Genomic DNA, 23,249 nt, shown 5'->3' on the forward strand with positions numbered 1-23,249 from the left:
GCGAGCGCGGCGGCGGCGGGACGCGGGGCCTCTAGCGCCGCCGCCCCGGGAGCAGCCCCCAGGGCCGGCAGCGGCACGGCGGCGCGGAGGAGCCCGGACTCGGCGGGTGCCTTGCGTGGCGTGCTTTATTGCTGGTCCTTACAGTTGCTCACAGATGGGTGGGACAGAAAGAGCAGCGAAAGGGCATGTTAATAAATAAAATAAGTTATAATAAATAACACCTCCCACTAATTCTGTGATTGGGGCAGTGGCGCAGATTCACCAGCACTTATGAGATTATCTTAAAATAGTTTCATCGGGACTAAATCCCCTCTAGCTTAGGACAACTCTAAGCAGCTGGTGAACCATGCCCAGGAGCCCAGACTGCGCAGGGGTTTATGAAAGGGAGGAGCGAGGAGGCTCCCGAGGAATCGAAAGAAAAATGAATTAGCTCAGGGAATAATGAGCCCATACAAGCTGTGACACAGGGCGCAGTTCCACTAGCCAAAGTGTTCAGGGCTGCGGAGGCTGGACTGCTGAGTCGACACCAGGAGAAGGTACTTCTGGCAGTTGTAAGGGCTGCACTGTGATGATATAGCAATGCCAGCATTTATTAAAAAAAATAACTGGGATTCTTTTGATTGCTGCTTCCTTCTCCCCTTGTGCCTACTAAACCGCACCAGACACTCTGTGTTTGCAGGCTCCACCACCTGGGGCCAAGCAATTTAAACACCTTCTGTCTCTCTCCTCCAACCCCCCAGCTACAGCTCCAAAGCTTGCTTACACCAAGCAAGCCTTTTTTTTTTTTTTTTTTTTTTTTTTTTTTTTTTTTGACTTATTATGCTGTTTGAGGCAGTGAGGGTCCAAGGAAGGCCTCACAGAAGGGAACTCAGTAGAGCGGAGGAGCCAGACACCAGCACATACTACTTAACTGAAATCTAGCTTATTTGCTCTATTTGCTTTAGCATTACTTGGCCACATGGAGGAGGAAGTAGAGACAGGTGGCAGGGCACTACCTAAGCCCTTCTTTTCTAGGAACTTCAGGAATTTCTCTAGCTTTGATCATACGCAGGTGCAGCTTTCCTGGGAATAATTGTAATAGAGCATGAGTGCAAAGCAGCCGCTGGCAATTTAACCACTCTGTTGTCTAGGCCAAGTCTGAACACAGCTACACAACAAAACACTGGCAACCGGCCTGCGCTAGCATTCCCACTGCTCCAGCACCTGCTGAACCGTGTGAGAGAGCGCCCTGGTGAGAGAATCCCCTACTATTTTCCAAGTAGAGGCAGACCTAGCATCTGCTGGTTTGTCTTACTTGCCAGCAGAGGGTAGCATAACTCTGCAGCTGTAAATGGCTTCTGCGGGGGAGCTATTCACGAATTTGGAGCTAGGAGGATGACAGCATTTTTCCTGGGAAGAGACTGGTGGACCAAGCAGTGGGGATTGGCACAGCTGTGCATGCACCAAAGATGTGGACAGAACCCATCATCAGACCACATGTCTGGGAGGAGGTGCTATTCCTCCAGGGAGTGCTGGAGAAACCCACGGTGGGAATGGTGCCAACCCTCACAACCTTCAGTTTTCAGAGGAGTCTGTCTCTTCATTGGAGCCTTCACTCTCAGCATCCATTTTTCGGCGATGGTGGAGAGGCTTCCAGGGAGAGCTAATCCTGGGCAAGTTATGGGCAGGCAAATTAGCTGCATCCCCACTGGAGCTGGCAGGAGCAGAGATGGAAAGCCCTGAAACCTGAGCTACCCTGAAAGACAAAAGAGAAATGCTGGGCAGCCCGGCTTGCCATCTCCAGCTTTCACCATAGCGGTTTTGGAGTGAACCAGGGATGACGATTCTTTCACAACTGACACAGAGAAAGAGCGATATTCATGCAAAGAGGGGGAACACCTTGCAGTAGCACCTGGCAGACTCTGAATCTTTCTTCCCATTACAACAGATCTTTCTTCTGGGCTGAGCCTGTATCTTCCAACCCTCCTAGTTTTCACCCATCCAAACAGAATCTCCCTGTTCATTAGACTCTCCTGCTGCCTGTAGGTCCCTCTTTGAGGCAGATTTTGTCCCTCTGTTTCTGAAGCCTTTCCCAAGGCTTTTGTTAGCTGCACCATAGCACCCCAAGGAGGTCCTCTGTCCACACTGCTCTGCTTGCTTCTCTGTGGTTGAGCAGAGGAACAGGGACAATAACTAAGCCTTCCCTAACAAGCTACCCTGAGTCTGTCACTTTGCTTCCTACTCTAGGCAACTCCACTTACAATTTCTCAAGTTCCTGATCCATGGCAGGGTCTAGAAACAAGTCTCCTTTATCTGGCAGAGCCCCTGGAAAAAACAGAAAGGAAAGTATCATCAGAGCAGTATTAGGCTTTTCAGGGTCAGTCTTCATAAAGAAAAGTGCTCAAGTCATTCCAGCCTCCAAAATCTGATCTGCAAGACAGAGATGACCCTTGCTCATGACTGTTAGTGAACTGGACATTGAGTATTGAGGGTCATGGACAGACAGAATGAYGGACCAGATTCTGTGCTCTTCATGCAGGCTCTTCCCTGACACAGCTGAGCTTAGATTAAATGGGAGGCTCTCTCAGTAGTCTCACCTCTTGGAGAATTTGAAGAGCCCAAAGGGTTGGCAGTTTCCTTTCACTATACAAAACAACTGAGTACACAGGTAAGTAGAAAGTAAGTGCACAGTAGAAGTGTCACAGGGAGATGGTGTGTCAACTTCAGGCCCCTGCTAATTGCCCTATGTGGCCAGCACTCCCAGATCCTATCAGGGCAGTAGGTATGTTGCGCGTGCCACCACCTGGAGCACAGTCTACTACCTACAAATAAATGTCAAATTTGTCCAGCAGAGATCTGGGAAAATGGGAGCAAACACTCACCCAGGGAGACATATATTTCTGTGCCACCTGTCTTTCTATTGCACTGAGCTTGGGAATCAAAACACTTCATGGATATAAGACTACTGTAATTCAGGAAGGTGAGGCCTGACCCTGGTGCACATTAGGTCAACAGGAGTAAGTGTGGGTGGGCTATGCTCCAGTGTTGCTTACTGTCAGGGTGAGAGAAAGGCTGGGTCATTAATCACGTACCTTCTTTCTCAGCATAAGGCCAGCATGCTCCTTTTCATATTTGCCAGGGCAGATAYCCTATGCAGGATGAAGGACATGGGTATACTTCAGGCCTGAGACAGCTGGTTGATCATCACTGCCATTCTCTGGMAGTGGCAGTGGCAGCTCAGGACTTAGGAAACACCTCCTTCCTAACTCTGTAACAAACTCCAGCTTGCACAGGGGTCATGGGAGGGTCTCATCAGTCAGCACAGAGATGACAGCAATTGCTTACCTCAGCCTGGATAGTGCCACTGCACAACACCAGGAAAAATATACTTGTTAATCATCATGTTAATCATGGTGGAGAATGCTTTTGTTTTTCAGGAGACCTAGGTGCCAGACTCAGTATGGTTGGGAAAGTGCTTTATTCTGCCATGTGGGGACACAAATCTGTTTTTTGGCCCTGGTATCTTGCTCCTGAAGGAGGGGCTGGAGAGCCATCTCTCTCACACAGGCAGGCTGGCAGAGGTCATCAAAAATGTAGCCATGAGTACCTAATAAACTAGAACCACTGCAGAAAACTGACTCCCCCACTTCTTCCAGTTCTGGTCTTCCCATCCAGCAAATGAACAGCAAAGCCCAACACTACGACACAGAGTGTTGGGGGTCCAGTGAAGTGCACCAGCCTGCTTCCTCTCATGGTCTCAATTAAAACAATACACAGCTAAAGCTTAACTTGTTTCTGCATTTGCAGAACGTACAGTGAGGTCTCTGGAGCACATGCATTAGTTGGGAGAGTCAGTAAATAACACTTAAAGAATTCATGAATCAACATTGACACTGGAGCTAGGCTGCAGATTCCAATTTGCCTGACAAACTCATCAGTGCTGCCCTAGCCAGAATGAGTCGCTCTGATCCCCACCTCTGTTCCTCTATAGGGGGACTGCTGGCTTTGTGAGGCTCYGCAGAGACCAGAGAGAAGGCAGGCACCCTGACTGAACGCTCCTTTGCCTTAGACTGCCCTTGAGGAAGGGCTTTCGGGAGCCTGCGATCCTCTGTAGACTGCACACTATTGAAATCACCCTTCAGAAGAGATTAAAAGACACCAGGATAAAAATCTTCCTCTCCTTGCCAAGATGCTAGCACCTGTCAGACTTGCGGCTGCTGCCCCTCCTCTGTGAGAGGCCGTGGCAGGAGGTTGGCAGAGGGCCAGGGAACAGCCCATGATAGTGGAAAGGAAAACCTGCACACTTTGTAGATGGCACAATGGAAGCTGTGGGCAGGTTTTTTTTTTCTGCCCATCTGTTTTCTTTGCACTTGATTGGAAGTGGATTTCGTAGGGCAAAGGAAAAAAAGACTTTGGTGCAAGCGAGGCATCACCTTCCCCAGTGAATACACTGCTTCTTAAGCGTGTTTGCAGAGGGGGATTGCAGAGTTGTATTCATGCACCTTTGATATATAATCTCTGTGTTGTTGGGTAAGCAGCCCTGCCCTAGAGGAGCACTAGCAACTTAAATGGTTTGCTGGAAGAAGGGGCTCAGCCAGGGAAGGGACACTTTTACTCTACTATGACACAYACATGTGCCAAAGAACAAGCCCTCACGCAAGGTACACCATCTTTTCATTGTGGCTTGTCTTTGAAATATGGGGCTGGTACAGTCAGGCCTGAAGCAGAAGAGAGACAGAAAGTCTACCTATATTGGCCAGGTGACTTGCTGGGTGGAGATGAGTGAAGCTGAGTGTAATGCTGAGTGTAATGCTCCATGTATTAAACATTCCAGCTGGATACAACCTTGTCAAATGCAAAGAGCCATCTCTGTTCCCCTCTGCAAGAAGAGGAGGAGGAGCACAAGCAAGGCATACGGGGGCAACATGGAACTGAGTCTGAAATATGTATGGATTACATACTGTCCCTTGCCAATGCAATGCTTCACTTCTCTGCTTTAGAACAATATTGGCCAGCACAGCATGGAAATGAACAGTGAGATGCCGCTTGGTATTCCCTCTGGTTTCCACAGAGTTTGGTACAGAATTTTGTAGCAGTTTGTGTTTTATGGTAGCACCAGATTTTCAGTAGGCCATAGATTAATATACTGGCAAGATCAAACTGCCTTGGGGGATGATGAGGAACAGCAGGGAAAGACTGGGCTTAGTTTGATTTTTTGAACCAAGGAGGCAGCAGAGATTTTTGCCGTAGGTGCACATTTCCGCCTCCTTTTTTTTGTTGGCAATGAGAATGGTCACTTAAAATTTGTGAGAGAATGAAGGGGTAAAACACAGGATGAGACTTCAATTCAGTTACTATCTAGAGAAGTTTCTGAAAGCAGTCAGCCACCTTACTTGTCTCCTGACCATCCCTGTCCAACTTTAATAGCCAAACATGTTAAAAGGATATCTCTGCTAAAGTGCTATCAGTTATTAAAGAGCTAAAATATTGCTATCTTAGGGCAGTATTTCATATCTGTTTTATTGTTCAAGAAGCTCCACAAATTCAAGCAGATACTAAGGTGCAGCAGTATGTCTTTGAAGTTTCATCCATCACCAAAAAGATGAAAAACTTTCCCTCACTCTCTTCCTGACAATGTAAAATCTAGGGCACAGAAACACAGAATGACTGAAAATCTAGAGCCCTACCACTCACAGGAGTCTTACCTAAGGCTCTGTTGATCCCCTGATGTTTTGCAAGTGCCATAAGGAATCCAGAGAAGGTCAGCCTCTGTGCACTACTCAGCATTTCCTTCACAAGAGCAGAAGGTGGACAGCTAGGAAAAGAGGGACAAAGAGATCATCTTGTCTTTTAAATTATAAACTTTTTTTCAAGACCCAGCCCAAACTGGAGAAATAAGCCCATTTACCTCTTCTTATAACACTGACAGCCACCAGCATGCTTATTTAGCTTTGTATCTGCTCCCAGTTTGCTAAACAAGACTTTAGAACTGGGGTGTGTCCCTAAGAGCAGTCTTACCTTCCTCCATTCCAAGGACAGAGAGAGAAACCTGGATCCACATAGAGGCATATGCACCCCAACTATTAGCATATTCTTCCAAAAATCAAGTGGGAAGTCCTTTCTTTAGAAGACAACAAAACTTAATGAGGGCACTGTTGTTGTTATCACTCTTTTATTAGTGATAGTTATCCAAGGGGCAGGAAACCTTCTCCAATGACAGACTAAGTACATCTTAAATCATAGTTAAGCAGGGACTATAATTCACATGCCCCCTTCTACACTCACCCTTACCTCTTGCCCTGACTTCTAGGCAATATCATCATACTGATTCTTGCTCTTATCTAATACTCTTTAAAGGAGTTAATTCAAAATGGAAATGCCTCATTAAGAGGAAATGAAAGTTCTGAATAGTCCATGGCCTAGTGGCTGGAGCACTCCTGGGAGACCTGGGTGTGGGCTGGTGATCCCTCAGGCAAAAGTGGTTATCAAAGCCTGGCTGAGGATTGAGCTACTAGATGAAGGACTGGGAAATGGCTCTCCCCACAGTGCTGTGTAGAGCCTGGCCTGTCATCAGATGTGCTCACAATGAACTCTCAGGGGATGAGGAGCTTTTGTCATTTAAAACAACCAAAAAACCTGGCATCTCCAGACTTAGATGTCTACAGCAGTTCAACAATGGTTCTGTGGATCACAAACTTGGATTCAGGCACCTAAAGCAGGAATCAGGTGGGACTTGTGTCTTGGGTCTTTTTGTGGATCCAGCCCATGACCTAGCAGGGCATCTGCTTGCTACCTGCAAGAATCTGTGAAGAACGTATCTGTCAAAATTATAATGGTAAGGTATGGCATTGCTCTGCCCCTGCTGAACTAAGGCTAGTCTTGTGGCCATGCTCTGTGACTGGAGACCAGCTCCATTTGAGGCTCAAGTACAGACTAGGAGTGTGGTCTTATCCAGGTGTGTAGACTTCAAACTCCATCCACCCCAGTGTGCCTTTCCTATGCTTCAAAATCCAGGTATGCAGTTGCATTTGTTTATCTCCTCTAGTTAACTCATGATGGTAGATGAACGTCTCCTTGATGAAGGTGCCAATGAAGAAGTGAGAAGGAAAACAGATCCCCAGATCAACCTTTTACCTCAAGAATTAGCTCAAAACCCTGTGTTTCTTAAGTCCATGAAATTATTTTTCTCTTCCAGTTACAGCTGTTATGCTATGATCCCTTCCTTCATATTTCTCCAGTGAGATCTACATGGGAGTCACAGCTTGTTCAAAGTCCTGTACCTCTTCATAGCTCCAACCTGACAAAGAGTCTACAAAGGCACAGACTTCAAACCTGTGTTTTGGGGCCCATTCATACCTGTATTTTGATCTGTCACACAAGGACTCTAGGCACTGATAGAAGAGAGATGTCTCTACCCCATCAAGTGGGCTGCAGTCATTCGGGGGTTGGCGCTGCCGATGTTGCCCAGAGGATGATGTTGGCACAATCACAGTGTTTGGACTCTTACCAGCCAATAGGTCTTGATAAATGGCAGCCACACTTTCCAGGAACTCTGAAAAAAAAGAAGGTGACTTACAGCTTAAGACTGTAATACCAGCGAAGCATACTCCTGCCCTACCAGACCTGGGATTAAACTGTCATGCCCCACTCTGTGTTGTATATAAGGCCAAGAGGAAATGAACATAAGCATAACACTAAGGTGTCCTATAAATTCAGATCAGATATTATGCAAGCACATGTGCTACAAACATTTCCATGTAAGTTGCTGGCTTTCCTACCAGGATGATTATGAGAAACCACTAACTCTGGTGAGCTTCCTCTAAAGTGAACAGAAGCTAGCACATGGATAAAAGAAGAGTGGAGCGTAAAAGCTAATGTCAAGCACAAAACTAGTCTGCAAAGTCTCAAAAGTCTTCCTTCTCCATCTACTGCCACTGACTGAGAACTCATCCAAGTTAGGAACAAAATACATGGAACTGAAAGAGGAACAAAAGGAGCAAGTTAGTCAGGGCTCCAGGCTGTAGCCCAGCTTGTCTCTGTGCTGCTCCAAAGTAAATATAACATGGGATCTAAAGGAAGGGCCAGGGCAGGTCAGGGCTAGAGTTGGCAGAAAGCCTTTCCCCAGGCTCCTCACACTACCCACTGTTTACTGCAAGAGTCTAATTTTAAACAAGTTTGTTTATGGATGTGGTCAGCAGTTTACAAATCTAGATTCCACTTGGAGTGGTTTGCATGTGTGTGGGTTGGTGGGAGAGCGTATGACAGGCTGTGTGTGTGCGCTGTGCCTTGTGAGAGGAACTGGGTTGGGATGTTTGAGCATGTGTACACAAGGGTGGATTTGTGTGGACTCCAGTGGCATAGAAGTCCCAGGTGAATGGAAGTGTGATGATGTTCGTGAGGTGGGTGGAGAGGAAAGGAAGGATGTCTGTGGGCCCTGAGGCTGTGCTGAGGTTCTGTAGCTCAGTGGAAATAGTTGTTATATCAGAGAAAAACTTTCCAAACATATTTTCTGTCCCCAGCTTAGGGTATTGCAAGCCTGGTTCTGCCCAACCCAAACCCGCTATTCTGGACTGTTTTTCTTTGATGACTTGTCATGGATAATGTTAGGATATGTACAGGGGAGTTACAGGGGAAGTGTATACAGAGAAGTACTGAGAAAAAGAGACGTTTGTCTTAGGGATAGTGGCTGACTCTAACTGCTAGAAAGATGGGAACTGACAGGTTGGATCAGATCAGCAAGCCACCCAAGTCTACTTTCTAACCACAGATTATGCTTCAACACAGCTTCTACCCAGCAGCTTCCAGTATCCTAGATCTGGCCCTGGCTGCCTGATCGAGGCCAACTGTGGGCTACATCCATCAGAGGGAGCTATCAGTGTGAGTGGACAGAAATCCATGAGCTTATGTTGCCTTTGGGAAGTGCACTGTGCAGGGAGACTAGTTAAGTGAGACCCCAGCAGTTCCCGATGCTTGGGATTGTTTCTATCTCTAACAGGACTTAAACAGCCATTACTGTTGGGGGAGGAGGCCCAGCTCTGCTCATTCAACTTTCCAGGGGAAATGCTTCCCTCTTCTTCCCCAGTTAAGCTGCTGCCTGAATCAAACGGTGCCTTTCCTCAGCCAAATCTTCGGGGAGCTATGACAAACAGGCCAGCTTCTTTTAAAGCAATTTACATATACAGAACAAGCACCTTAATGTTCATCTCTCTCCCCTTCTTTCTTGCACTTTAGTTTAAAAATACCTGGGGACTTTTACAGATGTATATGTGTGTATATACATGTACACCCACAAGCTAACACTGTTTGATTTGTACTTTTCCTGTCAAGAATTTTAAAAGAAGTACTCCGTCTAGTTAAAATTCAAACAACTGGGAGGGGTAGAATATGATAAAATACAAACGATATGAAGAGGGTAGATAGGGATTAACTGTTGACTTTCCCTTCCAACTAGGGGCCATCAAATCGAACAAGAGAAGTGGTTCTTTGTGGGACYGGCCGCAGATCTGTGCAACTCTGCCAATAAGTGCTGTGGAAGTTAGAAGTTTATTTGATTTCAAGGAAGGGCTGGACAAGTTCACAGTAGAGAAATCCACTAAGGGTTCCTTAATCCATGGAAACTATACTCAGTTCAGAAACTCTTTGAGCTGAAAACAGCTAGTGATTGGGAGAGCATTAGGTGGAAGTATTGTGTACATTTGCCCAGTTCCTCCTCCTCTCTAGGCACCAGCTCCTGGTCCTTGTTGGGGACAGAATAGTGGGCAAGGTTTGTGCTGGGCTGTTCTTATCCTGCCTCTAGCAGGAGCCAATACTTCAAAGACAAATGCTCTGTATTAAGGAGTTATGGAAAAAGTTGTTCCTAGTAATAGTAATTGTTAGGTGCTGACATACGCTAGATAAAGCTGGAGATTTATGAGTCAAGGCTCTCTAAAATATATACATGCACAATCCGTAACAATTACAGATATCTTGTTATTCATAACAATCTGGAACCTCCTTATGAAGCCTACTAAGCTCTTGACTTCAGAGATATCTTGTGTCAGTGGGTTCCATTATTTACATATATTCATATATGTATGTGAAAAAACATCTCCTTATCATCAGTTTCAAAAAAGTGCAGGGATATGGAAGCTATGAGGCTGTACCATGGGACAAGTTACAGCAGTGAGTGAAGTCAGCAGCTTCCCAGCATTTACCTGAGTAGTAGAATTGGATCTGGAAGGCAAAGAGGAAGTCAGAAAAAGACATCAGGCAATCCATAGCATCATCCATCAGCACAATCCTAGGAATAAGATGAGAGAAACAGTTTAGCAGCTACACAAGAACTGCAACTAGACTGGTCTGCAACCAGAAATTCCAGCTCTAGAGAAAGTGCAGCTAGGGAGCTATGTGCTAGTGAGGACTACTAGCTACTGGGCCCAGTGGAAGAGATTAGCACAGAGGAGTGGGAACACAAGCATCAATGTGGATGTGGACATCCTGATATCAAACGAAAGCAGCTTGAGAACTTGCAGTCAGAAGGAGATCCTGAATGTCAGTGCTGTCACACACTTCAGCTGTGGTGTGAATACAGCAAGATGTATGTCAAGTATTCAAAGCCCAGTGGACATAATGGCATGAACACTGACAAACACACAGGTTCGAAACATTGCAAGGCTGATTCAACTGGCAATATAAAGAGGAACTGTCCTAAAAGCAAAACAGTTACAATAGTATGAAACTGGTGTAAGCAGAAGAATTATGCCATTCCTGTATATAACACAGTTCAGCAAAACGGGCTATTTTCAAATTCTTGGGAATGACAGTAGTTATTAACTCCCAATCTAAGGTCAAACAAACTCCACTTGATTAAAGAGGAAATAACATGATATATCTTTTGCACCAACAATCACCTTCCTAACTACACGCTGCGCACGTGACTGTGCTATCCTTCATTCCTGATGAATAAATTAGTCTCATTGTAGATATTATCAGCTCAAATCAAACTTCATGGAGACTGAAAACTTCTCAGATGAGAGGCAATGTCTTCATTCTCTCTGTTAAGCCCTAGGTACATCTATATGCACCCCTATTTTGAAGCACACTACATGAATATATAACATATCAACCAAAGGCCATAAAGATGAAGTAGAAGTGATGATAGCAAAGTCCATCCTCTCCTTTCAGGAGAAAACTCTGGATTTCAGAACTAAGTTAGGGCAAAAGTTTTCATTAAAGTTACAACAATCACAGTGACTCTGGTCATTGCTACTACATAAGGATGAAAAGGTCAGTCTCTGAAGTGGGGAACTTCAGCTGATCAAGGAGAGCTCAAACAGGAAAACAAAAGGAAACACTCAGCTTTGATAGGAAAGAACAAAATCTTCAGAGGATGCTAAAGGACTCACAATTTGGTACCACCTCCCAACTCTATCTTTTTTATAGACCACCAAGCAGCTTTAAGCAGGAGCAGGCCTCCTGACCCTATACAGTCAATATCTGGCATATCCAGTCACATGAGAAGGATTACCAGTTCATTATAGCCAAAGTACAAGTCATCTAGCAGGGCACCTTTGAACATGGGGCCCAGTGCAATCCATGGACCAATTCCTGCAGCATCAATGGTCTAGAGACACTGGTGGGGAAACACTACTCTGTCTTGTGGAACAGGCTCCAGGGAGCTGTGTGGGAGGCTGACCTAGAAGAGCTATAAGATCTTTCAAAAGGCTTCCTTCCCTGCCACTCAGACCAGTTCTGTTCACTGTGGCAAAATCAAGCATGCAGAGCAGCTTGTATTAATTATCTCAAAGAAGAAAGACTGGGGCTAAGAGGGTCCCCAGGAGAAAAAGCCCTTTGAAGATGTCAAAGTGCTTCTGATTTATTTATTATGTTCCAGAAGCCTCCTCCTCCTCCTGTCTAAAGAAGCAGTAGCTTCAGTTCTTAATTCTCACTAATAAGCATGTTACTGAGATTGTCAGTGGCCACATCAAGGAAATGGCTTTGAAGCTGGCAGGCAGAGCATCTTCATCTCTCAGGCAATATTGCTCAGCCCCTGGCATTTCCAACCACTCTTTAAGCACTGGAAATGCTACGGGCCACATCACTGAGAAGCAGCACTCTCTTCTTTGAAATAATGGTCTGTCCCCCAGATACTCTCAAAGCACAAGCTCCAAAGCTTTTTCCAGTGGATTTTTCCATCCTGGAAAAGCAGGAGAACAACAGCGAGGGAGTTTTTCAGGTATTTGCTTTGTGGAGAGTCAATACGACATCACCTACGTGACAATCAACTCATTTTGCTTGTTAAATCTAGAGCTATGGTCAATGCCTGTGTTCTGAAACACCAAGTCCCACTCTCCTCCTTACAGGAGGGCAGCAGGGAGCCTGTAAGGAGGACTGTACAGCCTGTATGGGACAGGGGAGTGTCCAACTAGAAGCAGGTGCACTCTGGTGCTGGGTTACTGACTCCACTTGGCCCAGGAGTCTGCACTCTGGAGATGTCGAGCAATCTTTARATCCAATACAATCATTTATGAGGAGACTGACTGCAGCTGGCTATTTCCTCACATAGCCAGCTGACTGCACAGCTGGGGAAGCTGGGAGAGCATCATATGCAACATATCTGCACCTTTTCCCTGAAATGTCTGGCAAGGAGAGAATCCTAGCCATGAATGGTCTGTAACCCAGGCAACAAGACCAAAATTGAGGACCAACTTTGACAGTCTAAGCTGGGACTCAAAGCAGTTCACCAGGTAGCTGATATTTCAAGAGATCCTTTATTCATTCTTTCTTGTCAGAATTAGGCTTTAAGCCCTGAGAGAAACAGACTTATTTACAAGGTTAATACTCAGCATGCAGTGAATAATGAAAATCAAGGAGAAACTCTGGAAAAGATTGAAGAAAGATGCCTAAACTTGAGGAACTCTGGTAAGAGTGTAGTGGTCTTTCTGGGTTCAAGTGGGTTTGGCTGGCAGGAAAGCCTTGATACTGTGCCAATGGGGAAATTTTATGATATACTGATTGAGGCTAAAATCTCAGAAACCCAGACTAGAGAGGAAGTCCCCAGGACAAACTCTAGACCAGGCAAGTTGAAAGAACTTTTATTGTTCTCTGCTACCATTAAAGGCTAACAGACACAATGTGCCTTAAGGCCAGGATGGCTCAAATGGTTCTCCAGGAACTTGGTTTGTTTACTGATATACAGAGGCAAAAATAAATGGAATATACAAAAAGAACAGGATCTGGACTCTCAGGCACTGATTTACCAGGAGGGGTAAAGTGACTTTCAAGCCCCACTTCTGTTAGCATTGATCAGTGCAACATGAGCTCCCGTATCACATAAAGCAGCATGGGAACTGCGAACTACTCAGCTCCACCCAGCCAAATGCAGGCAGTGAGTTCCTTGTGTTTCTGTCACAAGACGGAAGTTAGCACTCAGCTACAGGGCCTGATGGTACCAAACCAGAAAAATCCCTTCCTTGTCTGTCCTTCTGCAATTTCAAGATTTGGAAAGCCAGAAGGTATCTCTGAAGATTAAAGGTAACTCTGAAGATTAAAATCTTCAATCTGCTAGTGGCTAAGGCCTCCTGAGAAAAAAAATGTCCAAGGAAATTCACAGAGACATATAGCCTTGTTCTTTTTTGGGTATGACCTGTGCATTCACATGGCATCTGGAACAGAAAAATGGAGCTTTCAGTTGTAATGCTAATAAAACCTATACTGTTGTTGCCTCTGTTCTTCTGCCCTGACATTTCCTGGTCTTATTCCCTTCCAGTGTTTGTTATCAGTGCATAGCAACAGCTCCTGGACGAGCGGAGTGCACTGTGCTGTGAGATCATCTCAGTCATGCAGCACCGAGACTACAACTGAGGCAGCTCTCTTCCTAAGAGTGCCAATAATTCCATAGGTCCTGGCTATGTCAGTGAAGGCTGTGGCTGATCCTGCCACTATTTATTCACTTTCTTTCCCAAAGCAAATTAGCAACAAAATTGTCTGGGGTGCACAGAATGAAGGAGCAGCAATGTCATCAGGTCTACATGTGACACTCACGCTCTGCAAGGAATCAGTCAACTAGTGCTGGAAAACAGCCTACAGAGTTCACCTTTCTAAGTGGCAGAAACTAAGGAGGACAATAGGAAGCAGGATCTAGAGTAAGTACCAGTATGGGACAAGAAAGAGGAAAAGACAGAGAGCAAGAAATGGAAGGAAAGAGAAGGATGTTTTAGAAGTATGACAAGTTTTATTAAAATTGCTCAACCAGATTAGTTTGTAACAGAATAATAGCAATGTGCAAGTTAATCTCTAGCCAGCCAAAAGTAGGAGTGAGGTCATCCCCACCTGAGCCCGGGTGCCTCAGACAGAGATCTCATTTCTCTAACACCTGCTCCCAAAGCCTGTCTGTCTGTCTCTAAGGCACACACACAACAGTGCAGCAGGCCCCTGAATGGGGCCTCTAGTTTACAACAGCCTTGTGTATTAAATTCCTTGACACAAACATCATAACATGTGTAGATATGTTGAAGTCTCCTTTCATGCTCCATCACAAATTCCTGCTCAGCTCAGCTGGAACCCTACGAAATACACACCAGTGCACGGGACTTGCGCTTTTGTACCTCCATGAAAGGAAGCAGCAGATATATTCCTGCTACAGGGTTAGCATTCTTTCTTAGTCTGGCATCAGTGGCCAAGTAACTGCACTCTGTGGAGACCAAAAAGCCCACTGATGAGCAAGAGGAAAAAACAGCACTCAACTTTTAGTTTTAATTGAACCTACACAGATGTAACTGCAGTACAGTTAGGATAGCAGCACATAGGGGCCAGAGAGGAATTCAAAGAATCAGCCGTACTTGCAAATGGTAACACTTCTCTTTTTCATTCTCCTTTTTGAATATAATTTTCATGGGACTCTGATACTGAAGAAAGATGACAGAATGACAAATAAAAAATGAGGACCACTTCAGGTTTAGGCTGTGAACAGCACAGGCAGCAGCTAATATCCTGATCGTGTGCCTAGACTCTTCTTCCGAAGATCATATCTAGGTTTATGAAAAAGTTTAGTTTCTGTGCCCCCACTGCTGAGATGGCTAGGAATGAGATTATTTATTCAGTAATCTTGCTGTAATTATAATATGTGTGTGTGCACTCCTACTGAGATCTGAACTGACCTTCTCCCCACAAAGAGATGCATATACCTTATTACATTTTCACTATCAGATGGTTAATAATCAACTATCTGGACTGGACTGAAATCAGCAAACATTATCAGTAAAGTTCTATACCACATTATCAGTGCCCTGAGCTATCTATCTGCTTTAGACTTTGTCTAGATTAAAGTAAAATTTCAAACAGATTAGCTACTATGTGTGGCCTGTGACACAATGTTCTTAGCTTACATACTTTAAAACACTGTGGCAATGCTTCAGAGGTTAGCACCTTTAAAATGTGATCAACCATAGGAAGCTAGAGTGGGAGGGAACACATAAAGATTGTAAACATTATTTAAATCAGAGTTTAAAATCATGTCAGTTGAAAACATGTTGGCTAACATTCTTTTATATGCAACTCATCTTCTGAGCCTAGACAAAGCCAGCAGCTGCATTCTTCATATATTTAACACTGCACTGATATTTCAGTCCCTTTATACCTTAAATACACACTCTTTCTCATTGCTAGAAAAACACCCTGTTCCTAACCTCAATTTATGGTATCTTTTTCCCCCAAATCTTTATCGCTGAATGTCCCTGTCCATATCTTTACCCACAGATACAGTTTTTAAGCCCATGTGTGTAGGAGTGATCTTGCCTTAAAAGAGTAGATGAGGACCCACCTTGCTGCCTTCTGAGTGAGTTCCATGGGGAAGTCAGGGCAGAGCAGCTGCAGCAAGCAGTGGTATTCCTGTGCTGTCAGCAAATCTGCAGGAAAAAACAGGTGAGAATATCAACATCCTTTTACAGGTTGTTCCCTCCTCTGGTCTGCTCTTTAGGGAAAGAGCTCCTATTCTCTTCATGAGTCAGGGATACAGTTCAAGTAAACTGGGTACTAACGACAATAAAACTGCTATCCTATTGCCTAGGCCCTCAAGGCTGGGCTGTTCAGATGGCGTTTCCAGCAAAGCAGAGCATCAGAAAGAGGCCTGATAAAGGGAGAAAGCTTTTGAAGAGAAACTAGAAACAGGTAGCGTGATTCAGTGTGAAAAAGAGGTAACCAGGATAGGGGAGTTCAAGTGACAACACAGTTTGGTTTAACTTGCATATAACCATCTAGAAAAAGGAAACATTTCAAAGCTGCTTAAATTTGCTGAAATTCACTGGCATGGTGACATTCACCACAATATGCCTGAAATCCATCCACAGAACATCTGGCAACAGTAACAAAGGCAAACAAGGTTTTGGGTTGTATATGGAAGGCTACAGAGTATAAACCACAGACGTTATTACTTTGGCATTCAGTAAGGCAGCTGGATGGTCTCTTTTGGAATAATGTGTACAAATCTGGTCACTGTATTATAGGAAGCACAGAACACAGATCCAAAAAACACAAGAAAGGCAATCAAATGATTCATGTTTTAGGGAGCTACTTAGTGAAAGACTGCTCAAGAATGGCCTTTGTGGTTCAGCAGAAGAAGACTAAGAGAGGTGAATCTTAGGGAAGTGTATGGGATCCTCAGGGAATGGAAACATGCTGATGTCAAAAAGCCCTACATGATTGTACGTTCATAGTCCAAATGGCTGTGGACTACAGTTAAGGAGAGGACTCGCCAAACAGCAGCAATTTTGTAGAACTTCTATATACAGAAGAATGCAAAGTATGGAAGCAAGAGCCAGGGGAGGAAGAGGAGCCAAGCAGCAGTTGGGGAGGGAATCCAAAGGGCACAGGCACCAGGGCTGAGGTACAGTGTGAGCTCTTTTACTACAGACACCTCGTAGCCTTCTTTAGCCCATAAACTCCCATCCAAATAATCAACCTTAACCCAAGTGATAAGCACAACATCTTCGTATTTCCCCAACCCAAACAAAGCCTGACAGTTCCAAAAAAGTGAGAGAAAGGGAAAATACTACATATTTCCCAGATGTTTTAAGGGGCAGGTATGCAGCATCAAAGGAACATTTCACCGCAATGCCCAACCCAGCCAAATTAATATTTTCAATGCTGACTAAAGAAACATTGCAGGAAGACTGTCACCAAAATCAGGTTATAGACTTTTCCTTTACCTACATTAGTAGCAAGGGAAATGGAGGAAAGAGGGGAGAGAGCTTCTATTTTTCTCCTCAGTTCAGAAAACTCGATAGCTGAAAAACACTGTTACCAGACTCTTTTACATCCATTATATACAATCTCTAGAGTCTGTGTGCTGTGCTCAGGGGGAATTTCTGTCTCCTCATGAAGCACCAGGGAATGGGATCAGGTTTAGTATCACACTACAAAAAGGTTATTTTGAATGTTGAGTAGAAAGATTTTGCTTGGTCTGAAAAAGCCAACTCCACAATTAGAAATCTGCTATAACATAAGGAAGGCCCAGTCTATGCAGAAATACAATACCGTTGCAGGAGTTTGTGCAATCTGTAGAACAGATTTACAGATTGCACAAACATAAAATATATATGTCTATAAATACATCAGAATCTCTTTCTTTCTTTCTTCCAAAATGTGAATGCTGAACTGAATTTAATTTCTATAACTACACTGAAATTCCAAATGTGAATAGTCTTGAAGAATATGGAAGGCACTGTGACTTTTTTTGTACTGTCATTTCATACCATAACACAATTCAGAGGCTGTTCTCCATTGCAGATACCATTTGGTCCTTCAGTCACAAAAACCTGAGCTCAGGTTAATGATGGTATTCAGTGGAATGGTGTGATTTTCACCTGCAGCATCAGCTAATCAGTTCTATGAACGTCATCAGGGAAAGTATCACTGAGTTTTATGTATAACCCCAAAAGGAGGTTATTGGAAGAGTCCCGGTTATCATGAGCAGAAAGATGCCTATTGTTTTACCCATTTCCCAGCCTAACACCAGCTCACTACTTGTCTTCCATGAATCAACATGGAGGAAGGAGAATTATCTTCTTTTCTATTATTTTATTGGATCAGTGTTAATTTATAACCATAGAGACTTTGGCCCAAAGTTCCTAAAGAAGATATTTTATCATATAACACACATGTAGTCTTCATAAAATCATTCTCAACAGCAGGGTACAGGAAGCCAGAGGTGTTAGGTATAAAAAGACTCTTCTGAAACATACCCTTTCTCCTTAGTGAAGAGGATGGTATGAGCCTCTAATGGTTACTCTTAAAAGCTTCCTAAATCCATGTTTGAATAATGCCAGTTATTAAACTCACAATCTTTGTCTAAAAATTCTACACTTTGGTATGAAGGAATGGCATGATTTGGAAGTCAATATTCAACTTAAATTTCTGCTTTGCTTAATTTCAAATTCCTATTTATGCCTCCTTACATGTCTTGCTCTCCATTATTTTTTCCTTTCATTTGTCAGCAGGTCACTATAACCCTTTCTTCATGCTCTTTGTCAAGCTATTTAACTGTTAAATCTATTTATTTAAAGTTAAATCTGTTTAAGTTTATATTACTCTCTAAATCCCTTCCTACATAGCTCAGTCATTTCAGTTGCTCTGCTTTGAACACCTTTAGATTTTCCTAGTGTGGTGTCCAGCAGTGTACAAAGGATCCCTCATGCATTCAGAACAGAAAAGTACGTATCTAGGAGGATAATCTGCCCATTTTCAGCAGCAAAACCCCTTTTCATGAATTCTGAATCTTAGCCTTCTCTTTCCTTCCCCTGAAGTTGAAGGATCAAGGGTAGGAGGAGGTTTCCTGAGAAACTTGGGCTTTGTTCACAAGCTTCTGTCAGGGTTCTAGATGAAAGCAGCTTAAGAGGGTAACTGGGCCCTAATTAAGCATCACTTTTGAGGCATAAATAGAGATCTCTCACTTGCTGAAATTAAGACATTTTTAAGACTTAATAATTATTTATGTTGTCTTTTTCTCCTTTCTCTTTGTACCGGGTGACAGCATCGTCCTTACTTCTCTAGTGCAAAACTATGAAGCAACATACAGCAAAAACAGGAGTCRCTCAAAAAGACTCTGAGAAATGCTGGCAGAGATCCTCTCCAGTTAGCACATCAGAGGGTGAAGCTTTTTCTCAGTAAGAATGAAGAACTAATTACAGTTTCAGTCTTTGAGCAAATGGTCTGCTTAGACATGAAATGCACACACAGAGGAAGTGCAAAGAAGTTCCTTCTGTAAAGAAAGAAGTTCTTTGCTTCTTACGTCTGGAGAAAGGGCACCCACAAATCAGTCATCAAAGTATGCAAGCAGACTCTTTTAGACCATAACACAACTCAGCCTGTAGACACCCCAGGCGTCTGACCAATAAATCGTATCAATTTCTCAGACTATGGATGGGTACCTATTACACAGGAAGGGGATCACCGCAGACCTTAGGAGGTGTCTACAGTTTGCTGTGATGACTGTTTTCCTATTCCCTACAGCAGGGTCAGTGAAGACCATGCAGAAAATTACATTTGCCCATGCACCATATTGTCTGCCAAGAGCTGCTTGGAATAAACAAGGGCAGTTTTGGTGCATGACCACATTGCTCCTTCCTGTCTCCAGGCCACAGCTGAATAAATAGTGTTCAATGATGCATGATGAAGAAAGAAAGAAAAGAAGGAAGGTACCAGTCAGAATGAGTGAAAACTGGAATCCACAACTGCTACTTTGGTTGCTACCACAAATTACTGTATCTCAAGTTCCAGTAACAAATGAAGAAAATCACAGAGAATTTAAACCTGACCCCATAGCACAGGGCAGTGTGCTATATGCACTCTACCGTACTCTCACAGAGGAACAAATTTGGCCATACCGTGTGCCCAGGGGTGGAGAGAGACAGATTGCAATCTGCATGTTAACCATGTTCACATACAGTTGAACATTACACTTTGTCCTTCTACTGCAAAATGGCTAATCTATAAATTCCAAAGTGATTTTAAAACAGCAGCCCACTAAAAAGGAGCTGGGAGGCTTACCAGAGTAAGCACAGAAACATAGGTGGTATTGCCACAGTTGCAGAGGAAGCACATCAACTGTTCAGTCACAGTTTTTGCTGTACTGGTCTTCAACCTCCTGCTCAGCCTATATTCCTGCTGCTGCTGTGCTGCTAGCAAAATCCAGACTGTTCTCCCCCAGGTGTCACTGCCTATGATTGTCTTATTGTCATTTAGTACCCAAGGCAGACTCTTCCTCACACTTCAGAGACATAGTGAAGTATAATGTTTGTCCAGGTGATACAGTCTTAGAAAATAAATGTTGCCCTCTGGATAAAAATGGCCTACATTTGAGAAACATGAAGCCAGTGGCTTCATATTTCCCTGGCTTTTAAAACACAGCTTCTTTTTACCATCTTCCTTTCCTGTTTGTATGTAACTGACAGGTGGCACCTGATGCAAACTCATGCAAACTCCAGGAACACTAAAGGATGCATTTATACTGCTGTCTGTGTTGTGAACAAGGTGTGGTGTAGACATACCTGAGCTATCTTTAAAGTAGTTATCTTTGATACTGACAGCAGCCTGGTCACAGAAGTCTGGAGCTCAATGAAGGCTGTAAAATCCACCCAGGAAGCCAATAAATATTTAGGGCTTAGCCTGAATTGCAGTCATTGCTGCTGTAACTAGGCTGCTTTTGGCACAAGAGGTAGCTGTCACAGCAATATGCCCAAAGCAGTTGGAGAATACTTACCGCAGTTAGTGTATGAAATCTGTCCCCAAAAGTCACATTAGTAACTTCCTAGAAATGCAAGGATTGCCTTGATGAATATGAATTAAATTTCCTTATTCCCGTCATCATCATCTTTAACATACAACAAGTATCCAGGGAGGCTGGAGCCCTGGGCAATGCAGCCTTTCCCTTTAAATTAGGTTAAGGCACAAAATTTCCACAGGTTGCTTTTCCGCCACACTCATGAAGTAATACAGGAGTCATAAAGTCATAGAGTCATAAATCAGTTTCCTGGAAATATAGCAGAACAACCTTAAAAATAATCAAAATTTTTTTAAATGTCAGGAGAGTCTTTCCTAGACTTTAGATTTTTAAGGTTTCTGGTGTAAGTAGTATCACATCCTTAGGATTCGCTCCATATCCATGCAGGCTTGTAACGTTTTAGAAAAGAAGAAAAACAAACAAATAAAAAAACCCTAAAAATAAAAGTCAAGGTGTTCTTGTGTTGTCTGTAGGAACTGCAGTTTCATAAAAAACAAATATAAACATGAGTATTGATAATACTGTGCCTTCACAAATCACATTTGGCTAATAGACTATGCTCAGCGCATGCCTGGTTCACAAGCTACCTACAGTCTAGCTTCCTCATCTCTGTGCATCTAACATGAATAACAATTTGAAAACCAAAAATACCAGGAAAAAATTCATGTATTGGATCTAAACAGCAATGCACAGCTACGTAAAAAAACCCACTTCTTCCTCATAAAACTCCCTACTCTAAGAAAAAAAGCTAATTTTTCCTTTTCACTTAATCATTTATAAAATTTTGCATTGAAAGGTTTTATGGGCTATCAGAAAAAGAGATCCGTCTCTGTTACTTGGGGGAGGGTTGTTTAAACAAGAGTTTGAAAGAAAATAAAAACATTCAAGTGTTGTTTCTTTGACTAATTTGCTTTTTCCACGGACAAGAACAAATATAAAATAAACAGAAACCAGATCCAGAATGTGCATTTGTCTTATTTTAAATATTGATTTTCCTTGTTTTCTAAACAAATAGAAACAGAAACAGCAGCTCATATAATTATCCCCACCATTTGAGATGGAGGGTTACATAAAGAAAAACTAAACAATAAAGAATAAGCACTCACACATTTTGCTCTTAAGTTGTAGAAGCATGTGCATGTAAGATATGAATACAGCAGGATTCATTCTGCTCTTGAAGTGTGCATAGAGCTCCCACAATGATTAGAAAATAGTCATAAGAGCCTAGGAAAATCAGGAGAAAACAGATAGACAGCTAACTGTTATTTCTGAATGACAGGAAAACACACTAGAAGCCAAAGATTGATTTCTGCCAGGTTAGCTCAAAAAACAACTTTGTTTTCTTTAAGGAAGGTTTTTTAGTAAATACTTAAGAGTGGGTAATGGTCAAATCCGTGCCATGTATCAATACAAGATCCTGTGCTTCACATGGAGTCTTGGACAGAGGAAGAGATTATGCAGCTTTGTACCAATGTCTGGCTCAATCTCACTAGATATTAATTTAAAAATTTGATTTTCTTAGTTTTAATAACTGGAGGCATTATCCCTGCCTCCCTAAAGGTGAAGTTGAACAAGCAGCTGAGATCATCTAAAACCTCGCTCCCATTGCAAGGGGGAGGTCTCATCTCTCCTTCCCTTTACCCCCTGCCTTGCTGCTGGCCATGTGGTTCTGAACCCTCCCTTGTACCAGCTCTGGCACTCAGCAGACCCCTCGCTGAGAAAATTCATAGTTTTTTTCCTAGGCTAGTGAATTGAAGTGGCTCACAGAAATGTCTGATGAGAACTAGTGCAAAGTAGGCTGTGTGAGAGCAAGGCCAGGTGCAGGGAAGAGAAGAAGATGGAGGGGGAGAGCAGAACTTCCTCTTTCAACAGAAATGACCTGTAAAATATGCTCAGGTAACTCCCTGCTTAAGATGTTTTAATTCTGAAAGCCCAAGATGTATAAAAGGCATGTCATAAGATTAATGACCCTTTTAATTAAAAGTAGGTTCAGCYCAGCTGGCTGCATCTGCACCATACCTGCTAAGACAGCTTGTGAGCACTCTGCCATCAGACACACTCTTCAGACTCAGCTTCTGCCATCCTCACTCTCTAAAGCAGGCAGGTGAGTTCAGGTTACCCAGAAATCCTATCTGCTCTTTCCACTGGCATCGTTCAAGTCCTTCCAGAAAGGATCCCAGGGCCCCAGGATCTTCAGGGAAGGGTCCCAGAAGACTTTATTTCTGACATGACAGCAAAAGCAGACAGGATAACTGAAGAATGCATAGAGTTGCTCACGTTTGTCTCTCTGCAGGTAAGGCAGATAGGCACTTTAAGCATTGGCTGCACCCTGGATTGCCTCTACTGACCTACGAGAGTACTACCAAATATTGCCAGAACCAGATCTAAGGGTGATGCTGCAGGCAAGTAGTCTTGACAAGTAAGATGTTTTGGCCTTGAACCACTCTACAAAGGAGCATGGATGCAAACAGCATACTTAAATAGGTGATTCCTGCTGATAAGTGGTAGAAAGAAT

General features: G+C 43.5%; 1 protein-coding gene across 1 annotated transcript in view; it reads right to left on the bottom strand.

The window, feature by feature from the left end:
• Positions 1–15: 15 nt before the first annotated feature.
• The window catches only part of CUNH11orf49 (chromosome unknown C11orf49 homolog), an 85,692-nt gene continuing 62,458 nt past the window's right edge, over positions 16–23,249 (bottom strand). The window contains exons 4-9 of the mRNA XM_026082383.1: positions 15,779–15,863; positions 10,173–10,258; positions 7,336–7,531; positions 5,685–5,794; positions 2,241–2,304; positions 16–1,735 (exon numbers count right to left, since the gene is read on the bottom strand). Of these exons, the coding sequence (XP_025938168.1) occupies positions 1,555–1,735; positions 2,241–2,304; positions 5,685–5,794; positions 7,336–7,531; positions 10,173–10,258; positions 15,779–15,863 (722 nt within the window). The 3' untranslated portion in view covers positions 16–1,554. The remainder of the gene's footprint in view (positions 1,736–2,240; positions 2,305–5,684; positions 5,795–7,335; positions 7,532–10,172; positions 10,259–15,778; positions 15,864–23,249) is intronic.

Source organism: Apteryx rowi, unplaced genomic scaffold, assembly GCF_003343035.1.
Source record: "Apteryx rowi isolate R43461 unplaced genomic scaffold, aptRow1 scaffold_574, whole genome shotgun sequence".
Taxonomy (NCBI): Eukaryota; Metazoa; Chordata; class Aves; order Apterygiformes; family Apterygidae; genus Apteryx; species Apteryx rowi.